Genomic DNA, 18,369 nt, shown 5'->3' with positions numbered 1-18,369 from the left:
CCACCTACACCAGGGCAGGATATACCTTAGCTGACACTGGGAAATGGTCACTGAGCACCTTTTGTTTTACATCAATAATGCATCCATTCATCTCCCACTATCAGCCCTCCCCTACAGAGCAGTTCGGAACATCTCTTAGCTAAACTTTACTGTATAATTAATATGTTGAGACTGGCTGCTTTATCACTGAAAATCAGGATGCAGATTAAAAAAAAATAAAAATCTATATTTTAAACACTGTAAATAATTTTTTTTTTATAAAAAACTACTGTGATAATTGTTGCCTTTGTTATTTGGAGTGATTCTGAATTGTTCCAAATTGTAATTAATTAATGAATGATAAATAGTAAAACATGAATAAGCAAATGCTTTTTCTAGCTTTCCATCTTAAATCTTACACCATTTAAAGCTGATTGATGTCAGAGGGATTGTCCTTATTGTGCCACCCCCTCTTCTTGCCCGGGGCCCTCTTGTTTCCTTTTGGATCTTAATGAGGTCATACTAATGACCAGGGCCTCTGCCCATTGCTGCTCCTCTTTCGCAGATCTTTCCAGAAGGCCCGGTTGCCGTGGGCAGCCCACGCTGGGTGTCTCAGTGGGCCACGCTCGCCGCCAATCACACGCGGACGGACCCAGAGGGCTCCGGAGCTGATTCGCCAGCCTTTGTCCACCAGGAGAAAGGTAAACCGTGGGGGTGGACATCTGTGTAATTACGCAGGGGTACGCCAACAGCAGAAAGGGGGGGGGGGTGATTCCTCAATGACAGAATAAGGCGGCCATGGAAAATTCTGGAACATAAGCATTGTGAGTGTGTTAGTGGTTAGTGGTACATCGCAAGCAAGACTAGCTCTCCTTAATGGATGACTGGTATATAACCGTGTTTTACCATGGTGCATGTCCTAATTCAAGGCTATAGTTGAAATGTTTCTTGGGTTGCGGGGCAGTTTCGTCAACATGTCTTCCAGAAGCTGATGCCAGCGAGTCCGGCGTCTCCATCAAGAGCGCTACGTCTACCTCCAGCCACGGAGAGCGCAAGCGGAGGACCCTCCCCCAGCTCCCCACCGAGGACAAGGCCTTGGATAGCTCGCGGGGCAAGCCGGGGAAGGTGGGCCTGCGCTCCGAGATCGGGGAGAAGCAGGACACGGAGCCCCAGGAGAAGGAGAGCCAGTCGGATCACAAGGGCCGGGCGACCGCAGCCAGCCGCCGGGTTACCATGGAGACGGAGGCGATGAACACCACCAAGCCAGGCCAGACCCAGCCGCAGGAGACCAGGGCGGGGTTCTCCAAGCCCCCAGCTCGGGCCTCGGGGAACGGAGAAAAGAGATCAGATGAGGGACGCAGGAAGAGGACTGAGGACCGGGCTGTGCAGGGCAAGGCCGCAGACGGGGCGGAGAAGTCGGGCAAGCCGCTGGTGAGACAGGGAAGCTTCACCATCGAGAAGCCCAGTGCCAACGTGCCCATCGAGCTCATCCCACGCATCAACAAGCAGCCGGGCACCCTGCCGCTGGTGCGGGACCGCAGCGACTCGGTGGGCAGCATGGACACAGCCACGCTGCTGAAAGACACGGAGGCCGTCATGGCCTTCCTGGAGGCCAAGCTGCGCAACGAGAACAAGCTGGAGGCCGGCGAGCAGCCAAGCTACCCGCGGGCCGGCTCCATCTCGCCCGAATCCGACGTGGACACGGCGAGCACCGTGAGCCAGGCGGCGGGTGACGGCGACCGCAAGGCCGCGCAGAAGCGGCGGACGCTCAGCAGCCTGCACAAGGAGAAGACGGCCAGCGGGGGCAGCTCCACCACCAAGAGTGTGACCGGAGCCCGCGAGCGCCTGGACAGGAAGGGGAAGAGCCGCCCATCCGAAAGCCGGCCCGAGGCCCACCGCTCTCTCCAGGCCGGCTCCAGACCCCGGCAGCCGTCCGTCGACCTGACTGACGACGACCAGACCTCCTCCCTGCCCCATTCCACCATCTCGGACGTCCTCTCCTCCGACCAGGAGACGTACTCGGGCCGCTCTCACGGCCGGGGCCAGTTCACCTCCACTGACGAGCTGCTACATTCCAAGATGGAGGCCAGTAAGGGCAGCAAGACAGCGGCGGCCCCACCTACCGGCGCGGCCAGCGCGGGGAAACCGGCCACACTGCCCCGGCCACGGCCTACCCGCGCCTCCCTGCTGAGACGGGCCCGCCTGGGGGACGCCTCCGACACAGACCTGGCCGACGCGGACCGGGTGTCGGTGGCCTCTGAGGTTTCCACCACCAGCTCCACGTCCCGGCCGCCGTCGGGAAAGAAGGCTCCCTCGCGCATCGACATGCTGGCACAGCCCCGGCGCAACCGGTTGGGCTCCATGTCGGCCCGCAGCGACTCAGAAGCCACCGTGGGCCGGTCCGGGGCCTCATCGCGAGGCGCCATCTCCGCGGAAACGGTCCTGCGGCTGGGGCTCCGCGTCGGCTCCGGCGCCGACGGCAAAGTGGTGCCACGCGTGAGGGCCAACAGCGTCTCCAAGCTGCCAGACGCCAAGGCCAAGGTTGCCTACTCTATCCACAGCTCCCCCTCTGGTGGGTCCATGTTAATACGCTCCATGCATACATATGCGATGAGTCCGAAACCTTGTTAATCTTCTTAAACTATCATAAAAATATAACAGAGATAAATCGGTAGGGTGACAAACGTGTTATATCTGTAACTGTTGAACACCGAGTTAAAATTACATCTGTGAGCCTGAAATTGCAGGATTGGTTTTAAGGGTGTAGGAAGCTTAAGAGGACAGATGGTTCAGCTGCCATTCCGGCACTTTCTAGTAGTTAGCACCAATACTAATTCTGTGCTAGCAATGCTATTGAAATAACACTTCAGGGATTAAATGGGAATAGAGACAGGGTCATTTAGAGCTGCTCGCAGCCCTGTAGCGTCTATCTGTGTGTTCAGATGATTTCATTTGAGGTTAGTTATATTTGTGCTGCATCGAATAGAAATTCTAGTTTCAGAAGGAAGTGTTGGGTAGATGGCAGCAGTTTTCGGTTCCTCCGTCGTCAGGAGCATCACAGAACCTGCCTCTGTTGTGATCCGTTTGTGCCGTCGCCGTCATCATCCCCATGTGCGTCTTGTCCTGTGGTGAGCCGTGCCAGCGAGCCCCGCGTGCCAACCGTGCTGAACTCACGGTGACGCTTTTTCACAAACCAGGCTGCTTGTCCCACACAGAGAGCGTCGTGCCCGGGCCCGAAAACGTCCCATCTCTGGAGGAGCTCCTGGGTAGTGTACCGGCGCAAGCCGCCCCCCCCCCCGGCCACATGTGGTGATCTGCATGTGTCTGACCCCTTGCCCACCAAAACCACGCACCCCCCCCCACTCCGCCCAAGCTGACTTGGCAGTGATGACTCGGTTACCACAGCGATCCCTTCCTCCCCCACCCCCTGAAAGCATGACATGTCCCTAAACATCTCCTGTACCTACTCACTGTTCTTACACTGACTTGCAGGATGCCCCCAATATTATAGTTTGCACTATAGTTTGTTCATTCAGCTGGAGTTTCTCTTGAATTGCTGATGTAAGCAACTGGTGCTTTTTTTGTGGGGCACTGTCAGGATTTAATTACGAGGCGCCCCCTGGTGGTCAGTCTCAGTCTGCTTTCATCTTATTTGCTGATAAATAGAGATGCTCTTTGTATTATGTCGTGAACTTTGTGAGGCACGTGGTAGGCACACCGCCATGTCATCACTGCTCAGCAGCGCTGAACGGGGAAGGAAAACTCGCCAGATCCCTTTAACTGAGAGTGGCTTCCCCACTTGTGTGTTGGTAGCAGAATGAAGGGACAGTTTGATCACCCATTTGTTTGTGTTTTTCACTGTTTTAACAAAACCTCACACCTGTGTTCCATTGTCATTACTTTCTTGGTACTAATTAAGCAGATCTCTCCAAAGATATCACGCATGGCATTTATGATCGTTTGGTGAAATCACTGGCGTGTCGACCTGGTATAACTTGCGGTGGTCCAGAACAGAACCCATCTGAACTCACTCAGACTTGATGCCCTGGGTTCTGTTCAGTATCCATTTAGTTGCCACCGTCGTGATGCTTCATGTGTAGCATCTAACACAAGGCAGTTCTCAAAATCACTATATTAAGAGTCTTCGGCTTTTGCGGGTTCAAATAGGAGTATGCAGTTTACACTATTAAACCATTCCGCTGAAGTCCTCTAGCTACCAATATTGAAAACCATCTCTGAAATTCCACAATATATTAAATAGAAATATATCATTAGAACACTTTTGAGGTGTTTAAGCTCAAAGGGGCCTTTTGCTGCCTTGTGTTAGAGGGTTAGTAAACATTACTGTTAGATGCTACTCCGGGGCTGTTTGCTCATTTAATTAACAGAAACATCCCTAACACATTGTCTCAGCCTTGTGCAACACAAGACTCACCTGACTACTAACAAAGGCCCACGTGTCCTGCATCCATAAATCCACCCTTGGTAACCTTCGTTTCCCAGCTCGTCTCAGCCGGGTGCACGATATACTGTAGGTATAACCATGAAGACTGATGAGAAGCCGGTACGGTAGAGTTCTGCACTTTCCACAAACTTCTTTTAACAAAAATATGTGCAGTATTTGTAATGCAAACTCGCACAAGCGCATCCTGAAAGCCTCCAGGATGATCTTGCGCCTTCGTTGGAGGGTGCGGGCCTAGATCAGCCCTTGTTTCTCACTATTTACTTTGGTCTCCATACCTCCACACTAAATATTACCTGGAAGCTCCTTGATCTTCCATAGAAGAGGGCCATCAGCAGTGGTGAAGGGCGTGTGAGAAACTGAGCTCTCCGTGGAATCTGCCGGAATCTGTCGCCTGTAGGAGCCACACTGCACAGTGTCAGACACTTCAGTAATCTTGGAGGACGACGGCCATTATAGTTTTATTGCGCAATGGAAAATGAAATCTCACACTCACACCAATGGCAGATGTTTAACTCTAACGTGTTACACTCTTCCGCTTCATAGGGTTTCCCGTGTTTGTACAGTAGATTGTCACCCGTACTGAAGGAAGCCAGTCTGCTTTTGAACCAAACTGACTCCCCCTGTGGCCTTACCCCCCCCCCCCCCGCCCCTTCACCTGCAGCCAGCAGCCGGTGGCGACGCCTGCCCCCAGAATACGCTTCCACGTCCGAAGACGAGTTCAGCTCCAGTAGGAACTCCCCCAAGCACGCTCGCCTGCGGCCTGGCACCGCCCTGCGCGCCGCCCGTCTGGGGGGGTCTGTCCCCACCACGCCTAGTCCCATGGCTGGTGCCATGAAGCACCGAATGAGGGAGCAGGAGGACTACATCCGGGACTGGACGGCTCACAGCGAGGAGATCGCTAGGTACTTATCTGCTCTCGCTCTCCACATCTGGGGTACCATGGGTAGAGTGGGACTGACTAGTATTTATTTGGTCTAGTTTATAACGACTAAAATATCAGTGGTTCCGTAATTAATCGATCCACCGTAACATCCTTAGCGGCAGGCGATGGCTGAAGGAATCAACACTCCAGTGTATCGTGTCCAGATTCAGTCCTGAGCCCCCCTAAGAGACACCTTACAGTTCTGTCATGTGACCTGCACGCTGTGGACTCTCTTTGGCTGATTAGAGTCATTTTGCAGGCCCACCAAGGTTCACCGGTCTGCCTCGCTGTATAACATGTGGAGTGTATATTTGCCATGTTTGACACCTACAGCAATTTGTTGGTTCTCTTGTTGAAGTGTGTCACTGGAGTGTGGTCGTCATGGGAACGAGCCACTTAACTTTATATCGGATGCCAGATTGTGTCGTGTTTTTCCTACAAATCACTAATGGCTGGAGCCCTGGCATCCTTCGTGAAGAGGGGAAAAAGCTGGCAAGATTAATTTAATATGACACCACAGATTTAATACGGTTCAAATTAAGTCATCGCTTCCAAATCTCCAAAATGCATGCAAAGTAATTGTCATTACCACTGTTGTACACTAGAGGGACCCAAATGCTGGATTCTCAGTAATCAATGGCTGTGGTTTCAGAACCACTCTGTGAGAGATAAGCAGGTCGGCCACCTAGCGGCTGTAACTGAAATAGCCTTTTCCTGATAGTGAACGTTACCAGTGCATGAGAGCTGATGGTTGCAGAAGCCCGTCTGATGTGTAATAGGTTATTTCCCTGTGTGCGCAGGATCAGCCAGGACCTGGCCAAGGACTTGGCCATCCTGGCGCGCGAGATCCACGACGTGGCGGGCGAGATCGACTCCGTCAGCTCCTCAGGCACCGCGCCCAGCACCACAGTAAGCACTGCGGCCACCACCCCAGGCTCCGCCATTGACACCAGGGAAGAGGTAGGGCCATCTCAGGAAGGCGTGTGCAAGGTTCTTTCTTTTTCTTTATTTCCCCTTGCCCCCCCCCCCCCCACCCAGCATCACAGCCCATGTGTTTTGCTTTGCTCAGTCTCTGTCCCCCTAACCCCTTATAAAAATGTAGACGTGGCCTTACATAATATGTTTATATTATGTATATAGAGAAAAAACACACTTTTTTTGCTCAGTTCACTCCATGAGGGTATTAAACCAGACATGAAATGCATGAATAATTCGTGCATTTAAGTTGAAGGCTGACATTTTAACCTTCTGAAACGCAGACTGATTTTTGTCCTAAATATCTACCGCACTGCTTGTTCGTGCAGCTCTTTTGAGAATGAAAAGTCTAAACGGATAATTGAGAGAGATAATCAGAACCTGCACAGGGAACCTCTCTGTTTGCAGTAAATAACTGAAAAGAGGCGATTTACTATTAAATGTCAGCCGTCTGATTAAAGTGTCCCCAGGTGACACTGAGAATCTTGTCTCCTACATTTGGCATTTGTTGGTGCGTAAATGGAATCCAGGTTTGAGTAGGAAATATGTGCGAATGTACAAATTCAAGGGTAAGCCAAGCATACAGCAAGACATGCTGTTACCTGGAAAGGAAGGCATTTTAACTCCCGTTTTGATAGCACTTTGCGATGATAGATATCTTTTTACTGAGGTCACCCTGTGCTCTCTACATTTTTATACGAACCATTTCATTTCCCATAAAGTGCCGTCGTTTCTTTCCTTCAGCTTCCCTTCATCCGCAGCCTGCTGATGTCTAACAGCCTAACGCTCGTGTGTCGTAATGCGAGAGAACGTGTGGCCAAAACCTGTCAGCCATGGCTTCTGTCTCCATCCTGCTTTTCCTCATGCTCCATGAGGATAAGACCCCATTGGCATTTCGAGCTGTAGGTGGAAAGCCAGAGAGACATCGCTGCTGTAGTAGACGTAGACATAACTCTGCCCTCTAGAAGGCCTTAGCGCTGCAGATTATTTAACACACAGCCGCAGACTTAACAAAACCCCTGAGCTGTTGCTGGATCCGTAATCCCCAGACAGACTACTAGCCGTACACTACATGACAGATTTTGGAAGGCAACACGGATGTGTGCAGCTAACAATAACAACATGTTCTGTGTCGTGTCATGTGACGTAGAGTAGGTGTGAATGTTCTGAGTTGAGTGTGCAGCTGTGAAGACCCTCCAGAAAGGCTGGAGTGCAGATTGCGGAGTGTGCTCTTGATTAAAACGTGTAAATGTACAGGAAGTACACAGTGGATAAACTTAACCCAAAGCCATTCCTCTGGTGGTGAAGAATCGGGACACTGATAGCTTATTTCACTGTGAACAGTAGACCGTCAGAGATGACGTTACCCCCCCCCCCCCCCCCCGCTTTCTGCCCCACCCTTCCCCATGCACACAAACCCCCACCACTCGTTCCGCAGCTCGTGGATCGCGTCTTCGATGAAAGCCTCAATTTTAGGAAGATTCCACCCGTAGTGCAGACCAAGGCCCCTGAGATCAACGGACGTCCGGTGGAGCTCCGCCCTCGAGCCCCCGACAGCCAGGACCCCCAGACCGCCCTTCGGCGCCGCACGTGGAACCGTGATGAGGTGGGTCCATTCAAGTCGATTCCAGACCATTCTGCAGCCGCTGGCCAAAAGTTTTGAGAATGACACAAATATTGATTTTCTGCTCCCTCACTTTTTATGACGGCAATTTGCATAAACTCCAGAATGTTATGAAGAGTGATCAGATGAATTGCAATTAAGTCCCTCTTTACCATGAAAATGAACTTAATCCCCAAAAGACCGATTTGCACTGCATTTCCTGCCACAGAAGGACCTGCTGACATCATTTCAGTGATTCTCTTGGTAACACAGGTGAGAGTGTGTGACGAGGACAAGGCCGGAGATCACTCTGTCATGCTGATTGAGTTAGAATAGCAGACTGGATGCTTTAAAAGGAAGGTGGTGCTTGAAATCATTGAATTAATTCTTCCTCTGTTAACCATGGTTACCTGCAAGGAAACACATGCAGTCATCATACCTTTGCACAAAAATGGCTTTACAAGAATATTGCTGTTAGTAAGATTGCACTTAAATCAACCTTCAATTGTTGTGAAGAAGCCCTCAGGGCAGCCATGAAACTCCCATCAAATGCCAAGACCGTCTCCTAAAGTTGATTTAGCTGCGGGATTGTGGCTCAGGAAGCAGGCATCTGCACACACAGTGAGGTGAAGCCTTTTGGAGGATGGTCTGGTATGAAGAAGGGCAGCAAAGAAGCCACTTCTCTCCAAGAAAAACATCAGGGACAGACTGATATTCTACAGAAGGTACAGGGATCGGACTGCTGAGGACTGGGGTAAAGTCATTTTCTTTGATTAAGCCCCTTTCCAGTTGTTTAGGGCATCTGGAAAAAAAGTTTGTTTGGAGAAGAAAAGGTGAGCACTACCATCAGTCCTGTGTCATGCAACAATAAAGCATACATTCATGTGTGGGGGTGCCTTTCAGCCAAAGGAGTGGGCTCACTCACAATTATGCCTAAAAACACAGCCATGAATAAAGAATGGTACTAATACATCCTCCGAAAGCAACTTCTTCCAACCATCCAAGAACAGTCTAGTGACAAACAATGCCTGTTCCAGCATGACGGAGCACCGTGCCATAAGGCTACAGTGATGATTAAGCGGCTCAGGGAACAAAACATCGACATTCTGGGTTCATGGCCAGGAAACTCCCCAGACCTTAATCCCATTGAGAACTTGTGGTAAATCCTCAAGAGGCGGGGGGACAAACAAAAACCCACAAATTCTGACAAACGCCAAGCATTGATTATGCAAGAATAGGCTGCCATCATGCAGGATTTGGCCCAGAAGTTGATTGACAGCATGCCAGGGGGAACTGCAGAGGTCTTGGAAAAAGAAGGGCTAACACTGCAAATATTAACTCTTTGCATGAACCTAATGTAACTGTCAATAAAAGCCTTTGACACTTATGAAATGTGTATAATTATACTTCAGTTTGCCACAGAGACATCTGACATAAAGATCTACAAACACTGAAGCAGCTAACTTTGTGAAAACCAAGACTTGTGTCATTCTTAAAACTTTTTGCCACGACTGTACCACAGAACTTGTAGCCTCGCTTTTTGAGGCTGCTGGGATAGGCGCCAGGCTGGCTGGTATTGAAGTAGTTCTGGCGTTCCGCATTTCTAATGGCAAAAACAGTAATAATGAACATTATATCAGACGTCCAGTAGGGGGAGCACTTTTCCCTTCGGAAATCCTAAATTCTCCGAAACAGCAACATCCCTTCAGTGCCGCAGTTCTGTTTGCCGCTTATCATGCTTGTGATATCATGTTTCTCTTGTCAGGCTGTGTTGGACAGTCTGCTCCTCACCTCAGTTTCCCAGCTGTCTGCAAAAATTCGCCAATCCGTGGACAAGACGGCTGGAAAAATCAGGTAATGGTCCTGTTACTTGCATGTTTGTACAATGTTTGAGCTTCTTAGGTATATTCATCACAAGGCCAATTGAAAGATGGTTTTGAATATCTTATATAATCTGTGTTAGTCATCGGATAGTTTCTTATTAGGTTCGGTATTTATTTATTTTTCCGTCATAACAAATCCATATGAACAACGATCAGCCAGATTGTAGTGCACTTTTTGATCCAGCAGGGGGCTGTATCAGGCAAAGATTATTCTGTCTGTCTGCCTTTCTGCTTTGGCGAGCCTGACATTTCAATTCAGGCTTAATTGAAATGTAGTGAGACCCACAGATGTATCTAGATTTCATAGCCAATGCTGCTGAATTCAAAAGAGCGACTGCATCCTATCGCGTTTGACACATAATACGTGCTCAGGGACGCGTTGAATCTTCATTGTGTGGATGGCCGGCTATTTTCCAGCAGCCTGCTGGAAGGACGTAGGTCGCCGCTGACAGGCACTTCAAACACATCCTGTGAATAAAACTCGTTTTAAAAATCCCCGTCTAACGGGCTGAAACTAATTAGCTGTCTTGCCTTTGAGCTAAAAACACATTTGATTCTTCTCCTTAGACAGACTTTCAGCATTCTGGTACCACACCCTAAGAAGTCATTCTGAGCCCCCTTTTCTCCCCCCAAAACACACACACACTCGGGATGCAATATTTGCTGCGCCAATTTTATCAGGGGAAGCTCAAATCTGCAGGTCTGGAAATAAAAATGAGAAAAAAATGCAAGGCTGTAGTCTTAAAAGGCCACACAGGGTGGCAGTGAGGCGGAGAGTCTGAAAGGCAAAGAGTCTGAAAGGCAGTGAGGCGGAGAGTCTGAAAGGCAGTGAGGCGGAGAGTCTGAAAGGCAGTGAGGCGGAGAGTCTGAAAGGCAGTGAGGCGGAGAGTCTGAAAGGCAGTGAGGCGGAGAGTCTGAAAGGCAGTGAGGCAGAGAGTCTGAAAGGCAGTAAGACGGAGAGGTGAAAGGCAGACAGGAGGAGAGTCTGAAAGGCAGTGAGGCGAAGAGTCTGAAAGCCAGAGAAGCAGAGAGTCTGAAAGGCAAAGAGTCTGAAAGGCAGTAAGATGGAGAGGTGAAAGAGGCAGAGAGGCGGAGAGTCTGAAAGGCAAAGAATCTGAAAGGCAGTGAAGCAGAGAGTCTGAAAGGCAAAGAGTCTGAAAGGCAGTGAGTCGGAGAGTCTGAAAGGCAGTGAGTCGGAGAGTCTGAAAGGCAGTGAGGCGGAGAGTCTGAAAGGCAGTGAGGCGGAGAGTCTGAAAGGCAGTGAGGCGGAGAGTCTGAAAGGCAGTGAGGCGGAGAGTCTGAAAGGCAGTGAGGCGGAGAGTCTGAAAGGCAGTGAGGCGGAGAGTCTGAAAGGCAGTGAAGCAGAGAGTCTGAAAGGCAAAGAGTCCGAAAGGGAGTGAGGCGGAGAGGTGAAAGAGGCAGAGGCCTGGACAGATGTGCAGCTCCTAAGCTGAAGGGTGAGCGAGAGGCTGCCTCTCTGCTGTCCCTCCGCCCCCAGCATTGTACCACCTCTGACTTTGCCATTCATTATTTAAAAGCTGTGGCCCATTCGAGCTTTAAACGCAAACCAAGACTGGGTCTCGCTGTTTGCCATGGACACCATGCTGTGGTACTCACAACGGCCCTGATTGGGTGCCCTGACGCCATTTAACCCTCCCCCCCACCCCAGAATACTATTTAAGGACAAAGACAGGAATTGGGAGGAGATTGAGAGCAAACTCCGGGCGGAGAGCGACATCCCGCTTCTCAAGACATCCAACAAGGTGAGTGGGCCACTTCCTTTTCAGCAGTGGATTTTGCAATGATCAACTGCCCCCAGGGGATTCTGGGTAGGTTGCAGACTCCCCCACATGCATTCTTCATTCTATTAGATATTGCTGACTTTCTGCTTAGTTCAGCCACATTGCCTGTTAAGTACATATGGATGATGGGACTGAAATATCCCAGCCTTCAATATCAGTGTAAAAAAAGCAGCGAACATCTCCATACTCCCTTGTGTGCTCTTAGGCTCAGTCCAATATTATTATTGCCTCAGGGTGCGTTTATTCCAAATTAAGTGGGATGACGATCCCAGGAAGCCTCACAGCCTTAGTGGAAAAGGTGGGCCATGTTCTCCGCTTCCTCGCAGGGGTGATCAATCACACAAACACCGAGGCAGAAATTAGCATAGTGCGACACTGACCGCCTGGACCAAATTTATGTGACTTCCCTATTGCTCACTGAAAACCTCTTTAAAAGTTTATGATCTGTTTTTCTGGAAATAAATAAAGGTTTAGGTGTTTTATGTGCCTGCAGTCTATACATGGTTTGATGCCAGGAACATGACCTTTTGTCAAGGAAAGTTTAGATTAAACCCCCAAAGTAAATGAACCAAGGCGTCACCTCTATGTCAAACACCGCATAACTCAAAAGTTGAATTTTAAAAATAAAGGACCTGCTGAAGAGTTTTTAAAGTGTGTAACTAACGTGATGGTGTAGTTCCCCGAGGCCCACTCTGGCCTCAGCTGTCTGGTGTCATCTGCACCTGATAGAAGGGGCTGAGAGCTATAAAAACACTGCAAGTGGGAAGATCAGGTTCCTGGTGGAAGCCCCAAGGTGGCAGACCACAAATCCCACCAAATAAACCTAAAATACCCCTAATATAGTGCATACAGTAGTCAAGCCAAAGAGCCCCTGTGAACCGAGTCCTGCCTGTTGGGGGGGAGGGGGACTAGTAGCTCTCAGGAGGTACAGGCTGGTCGCTTATTGGTGGGGGACTGAGAGAGTTTGCCCCCCGATTCCCAGCGACTGTCTGCCCCACATTCCTCTTCATGTTCCTGGGCCTTTTTGTGATTTTCTGCCTGGTACCTCTGAGACGCCAGACCTGTCCGGCTGAATTAATTCATGACACACAAGCTTAGTTCTGCCTCACCTTCTGCGCTCCCCTTTGGGCCAGCGAGGCGTGGTCCGTACCCCCGGAGAGGAATGGCCCTTGACCATGTGATGACTCCGATTTACATGTTTCCACGGTTTCCGTCGAAGGGCTCAGTGCTGCTCTCCCGGGAGCCTAACAGCTAAAGATTTCCATCCAGTTAAGCGTGTCGTCACAGGCTGGTGGAGCCCTGAGTTGTGGCCAGGTAGCTCTGAAGGAAGCTGCTGATGTAACACTGTTGGGTGCAGCAGGTCCTGTTTCTCAGCAGCATTTTGGACCTGCAAGGCAGGCGATCGACATGGTTACAGACCTCGGGTCCTCGCGCCGATTAAGTCCTGATATACGAGCTCGTTCCAGAACAAAGGTGGTGAATTCATCAGCAAAGGCCGCAGGCCGGGACCCTGTAAATCTTTTGTTTGTTTACTTTTTATTTGCCCGTGCCTGGGTTTGGGTCAGTCACGCTGCAGCACTTGGGTTTGCCAGCTAAGCGAATCTGGGCCGTGATTAATGGTGGCTTCTTCCCGGTGACGATGGAAATGTGGGTGGCCTTGTGCAGCCTCAGCTGGACAGCTCCAGCCTCTGACTGATGTCCGGATTCCCAGCCCTCCAATAATCACTGAGATTTATTGGTCATTTCCATGCACATAACACAGCTAGAGATCAACCGATAAGGGTTTTTCAGTGGCCGATGCAGATTTTTTTTTGGGGGTTGGGGGGCGATGAATGATATTAGGCCGATTTTCTTAAGCAGAAAAATAACAAATAAGTAACACAACTGCTTAAATATGTATTTAACATTAATAACGTACACGAATGATTTAGCTCTAAGTATTAATCACACTTTAAAGAAGAGAATGATCATTTTAAAAGCAATAGAAAATAACCACATTCAACACTGTCTCATTGGCATTTCATGATTCAGTTTTTGACAAATGTAACAAAATATGATTCAAAACTGAGATGGTTTCAGCTTTGTGACACTGGTATTCATCAAGTGAAACTGATGTAAACGGCAGGAATTTAGAACTCGTACCTTTGGTTGGTGCTCAGGTTCACTGCTGTAGGTACCTGTAAGCCACATTACGTCACCGATGGAGTGAGCCCCACTCAGCCAGTACTGTATCAACCATGTAGTCTGATTAATCGGCGGATGCCGGCTGCCATAAAAAGTAAAAAAAATAGGTGATTTTTCTTTGTTGTATGTTTGTTTTCTGGCCGATCAATTTATCGACCTCTAAACACTGGGAAAAAACGTTATCGTCATGAAAACTGAGTATATGAGCATCTTCTAGGACGACACGTTCATTTCCGTCCATGTTTTTTTGCAGTCCTAAGATTAGCACCTACAGTGCAGATCATTTGGCTGAGTTTCTTCCACTGCCTGACAGTGATGACTCTTCAGTGCTTGTGGAATTACATGAGCCCGACCCGTTTGGGCACCAGAGGCATGATTCAGTCATCGATATCCCCCCTTCGCACACCTCCCCTAACCCTCCTCTCCTTCCTCCCTGGCATGGCGCCCTGCAGGAGATCTCATCGATTCTGCTGGAGCTGAAGAGGGTGGAGAAGCAGCTCCAAGGTAAGGCTGCTGCATGGAGGGGGGGGGGGGGCTTTCCAGACAGTTATTTGGCCCTGCTTGTGTTCCCAATATGAACACATTTCATGTGCACCTTATTTGCGAACCGGTACAAATGAGGGCAGGAGCCACGCCCCCTTACCCACACCCCAGCCCTGTCCCCATGCCCAGTCAATAGGATGTGCTGATTTCTGTCTTTCCCCTCAGTCATCAATGTCATGGTGGATCCGGATGGCACACTGGATGCTCTGACCAGCCTGGGACTGACCAGCCCCACTCTGCCCAAACCCAAGACGAGTCCGCTGTGCCCACAGGGGCCAGGCAATGGGGCGTCCCGAGCCCCAGTGGTGCCGGTCCAGCCCCAGGAGACTGAGCGAGACGTGGCTCTTCGCTTCAGCCGCCAGCATCCCAGTGGCGAGGAGAGCCCCCTTAGCCACAAGTGAATGCATGGGAAACCCCCCCCACCCGCCTCGCTGTAGCACTCTCCGGGCTACAAGGGTCCTGTCCTGTGAGATGGATCCAATTTTACAGATGCATAAGTACTGAATATGTATATATTTCAGCCCCCCCCCCTCCCCCTCCCCCAACAATGACTAAGCTCTCTGACTACAGACCACCTCAGCCTGCAAACCTTAACCGTAACACTCTTTGTCTGTGAGTATCAAGTCTCATAAAGGGGCCCCATCTGTACTGCGGAAGGGCTTCACACACAGGTCATGTGACTGGAGGAGGCTGGGCTTGGGCCACCTGTGCACCAATCCTCCGCCCCCTCAGCACAGGGGTGCCCTGTGAGGAACATGGCAAGGACCAGGAGGAATCAAGAGCGTCTCCCTTCCCAAGATTCTTCTATCTGTCTTGTTCTGTGGTTTTTTTTTTCCTTCCGTGAGTAGCATAATAGAAATTCTCTTGTGGCCATATCATCTCATTCGCCATGACTACCCTATTTTTTGTCACATGACCGTAACTCACACACTGAAACTATGGCAGTACTGCACAGTCATTAAAAGGTAACAGTGTGTGGTTGTTTAAAAAGAAAAGTGATTAAATGTCTTTAATTGCAAGGAAAGGATGTAAGAATAACCCCCTTGTGTAAAACTGAAACCTAATTAAACATTAGATGTGTTACACAAGTTGTTCAAATGCAACCCAAGTTACAGCAGATTACTGTATTGTGGAATGAGCCCAGCGATTGTACTCGGACTGTGTGTATCTGATACAAATTCTACACCTTTTATTATTCCTGTTATAAGACAGATACACCTTCTCTGGTTCATAACAAGTGCATTATGGTGTCATAAGACTGACTTCTTGTTCAGTTTTCCAAGACTGACATTCTACGGGATGCATTGGGGGGTAAAAACAGACAATGCAGGACAAACCAAGGAAACCTGACCCCTTAAAATCGTTTTTCTAAACAGTTTCTAACCACTTTGTGGAACACACTACCTAATTTTGCTACACACCAGTACGTACTACCTGTTTCATAAGTTTTCTGAAAAGTAACCAAACAGCCGTTGGCTTCATACCCGTGTTTAATTTCCGTTTGCTCCTCCTGTCATTGTAACTCTTTCTATTTGTTAACTGGAAGTATTAGAATGGGATGCTGTGTATATAGTTTTTTTTTCCTCTTTAGAGACGTAAACTCTTAGAAATTAAGTAATAAAGACTGGTCACCCATGTAATTTTTGCACTGGAAACAGCTTGGTGTGCTGGTGTAAGCAAAGTGCAAAGTCCACATTGTTTTTTATTTTTTTATGTTTTATTTTAAAAGTCACATTTTTAGTTTACAGGGACCTCTGGATCCCCAGTAGGCTTCTACCTGCTGTTAGTGAAAAAGCAAGCGAAAATTTCAGTTAGACTTGAAGGACTTAGTCAATGTGAACGTAGGCATATCTTGGCCAGAAGGATGGAATTAAGCCAAGTTCCGCCATTAATGAAGTCAGCCAGACGTAATGTTCTGTCAGCATTTTCCCATATTTGTAACAAAGTCGCAGTGGAGGTTTATTAGCCTTCAGAAACAGGTCTGATCTGCCATTTTCTCCGTACTCTAATTGTCCAGTTGGGAGGGAAATTTTCCCCAGTTCTGTAGATATATGTACCAGGAACTCCTTGTTAACACTGCTGCTTCTCTGTACTTACCGTGAGGTTCTTGCAGAAAGAAAAGTTTGTTTTCCGGTCTTTTCCATGTAAAATTCAGCGCAGTAGGAATAAACGCCTTGGCGATATGGTATGTATAGGTTTAAGCAATAGTGAAATTAGGTACCTGGAAAAATGAATGCAGTTTTTCTTTTCTTTTTTCAGTATTTTAGTGTATGATGCCACTAAGTGCCCGATACTACAATGGAAATGCAAATGAAACAAAAACGAAACACCGACTAGGGAAAAAAACAACAAATATAAAAGATGGGGAAACGAATGGATATCGGGGATGAATATCTTTAATTTGCACATCCTGGGTGGTTTATGTCTTTCTGTTCGCTTGGGAAGCATGATATCGCATACAAGGCCGTTTTGACGTTAGGAGATAAACAAAACTTATAAAGGCAAAGACGGAATCAAATTCTGTCTTTCTGTATTCAGAAGCAGATGCAGGGACCGCCTGTGGTCTATGGTCATTATCATGGGAATGAAAACTAGATTGGGAAGTCGGTCTATCAGCGAACCACATAAGGAGATATTAAAAAAGAAAACGGAAAGTGCTCGGTACACTATTTTTTAAGTTGTTTATACGTTATCAGTGTTTTGACTTTTTTTATGGACACCTAAAATAACATATTTATTTTGTTTTTTTTCATGTACTGAAATTTTGTTATACATTGTGTATTTGCATTATTTTGTTAATCACATCCTCCAATTATTTTCAATAAAATAAAAAAATCAAGATCTGTTGTCCATTTTTTAAGGATTTTTAGTACTTTACATAAAAACATAAGAACTATACAAACGAGAGGAGGCCATTCGGCCCATCAAGCTCGCTTGGGGAGAACTAAACTAATAGCTCAGAGTCGTTAAAATCTTATCTAACTCTGATTTAAAGGAACCCAAGGATTCAGCTTGCACTACATTATCAGGAAGGCTATTCCATACTCTGACTACACGCTGTGTAAAGAAGTGCTTCCTTAAATCCAGCTTGAAATGTTCTCCCGCTAATTTCCACCTATGGCCACGAGTTCGTGTATTTAAACTAATGCTGAAGTAATTATTTGGTTGAACAGCATCCAAACCTGTTAGAATCTTATATACCTGGATCATGTCCCTCCTCAGTCTCCTTTGCTTGAGACTGAACAGATTTAGCTCAAGTAACTGTTCCTCGTATGACATTCCTCTAAGACCAGGAATCATTTTTGTGGCCCTACGCTGCACCTTTTCTAAGGCCACAATGTCCTTTTTAAGATATGGTGACCAAACCTGCACACAATATTCTAGGTGAGGTCTCACCAAGGAATTGTATAATCTTAGCATTACCTCCCTGGACTTAAACTCCACACACCCCCAACATCCTATTGGCCTTTTTTATTGCTTCCCCACACTAGCGAGAATGGGACATGGAAGCATCAACATACACACCAAGGTCTTTATCATGATCAGCTACCTTTATTTCAGTGAGACCCATGAAATACCTGTACTTTATATTTCTGCTCCCTAGATGGAGTACCTTACATTTATCGACGTTAAATTTCATCTGCCAGGTATCGGCCCAGTCACTAATTAAATCAAGATCCCGCTGTAGCTGCTGAGCCACTAATTCAGTATCTGCTACACCACCCACCTTGGTGTCATCTGCAAATTTCACCAGTTTACTGTATATATTGGTATCTATATCATTTATGTAAATTAGGAACAATAGTGGTCCTAAAATCGAACCCTGCGGTACCCCACTATGAACGCAAGCCCACTGTGACATTGTGCCTCTTATAACTACTCGCTGTTTCCTATCTGTTAACCAGTTATCAATCCAGGTCGCTACGGTACCTAAAATACCTGTCGCTTTGAGTTTAAGTAGGAGCCTCTTGTGGGGGACAACATCAAAAGCCTTTTGGAAATCTAAGTAGATG

General features: G+C 48.1%; 1 protein-coding gene across 19 annotated transcripts in view; it reads left to right on the top strand.

Annotated features, from left to right (window-relative positions):
* LOC125739282 (centrosomal protein of 170 kDa-like) overlaps positions 1 to 17,195 on the top strand; it is a 48,807-nt gene extending 31,612 nt beyond the window's left edge. For 4 of the 19 annotated variants that reach the window (XM_049009210.1, XM_049009195.1, XM_049009201.1 and 1 more), the window contains 10 exons: positions 545 to 680; positions 944 to 2,551; positions 3,177 to 3,245; positions 5,106 to 5,346; positions 6,146 to 6,356; positions 7,780 to 7,947; positions 9,710 to 9,798; positions 11,497 to 11,590; positions 14,266 to 14,317; positions 14,522 to 17,195. In XM_049009210.1, coding sequence (XP_048865167.1) covers positions 545 to 680; positions 944 to 2,551; positions 3,177 to 3,245; positions 5,106 to 5,346; positions 6,146 to 6,356; positions 7,780 to 7,947; positions 9,710 to 9,798; positions 11,497 to 11,590; positions 14,266 to 14,317; positions 14,522 to 14,757 — 2,904 coding nt within the window. In that variant the 3' untranslated portion in view covers positions 14,758 to 17,195. The remainder of the gene's footprint in view (positions 1 to 544; positions 681 to 943; positions 2,552 to 3,176; positions 3,246 to 5,105; positions 5,347 to 6,145; positions 6,357 to 7,779; positions 7,948 to 9,709; positions 9,799 to 11,496; positions 11,591 to 14,265; positions 14,318 to 14,521) is intronic. The other 15 variants (XM_049009203.1, XM_049009213.1, XM_049009207.1 and 12 more) reach the window with 13 other exon arrangements.
* Positions 17,196 to 18,369: the final 1,174 nt, after the last annotated feature.

The sequence above is a fragment of the Brienomyrus brachyistius genome, chromosome 3, assembly GCF_023856365.1.
Source record: "Brienomyrus brachyistius isolate T26 chromosome 3, BBRACH_0.4, whole genome shotgun sequence".
Lineage (NCBI taxonomy): Eukaryota > Metazoa > Chordata > Actinopteri > Osteoglossiformes > Mormyridae > Brienomyrus > Brienomyrus brachyistius.
This window is presented reverse-complemented; position numbering and strand designations above follow the sequence as displayed.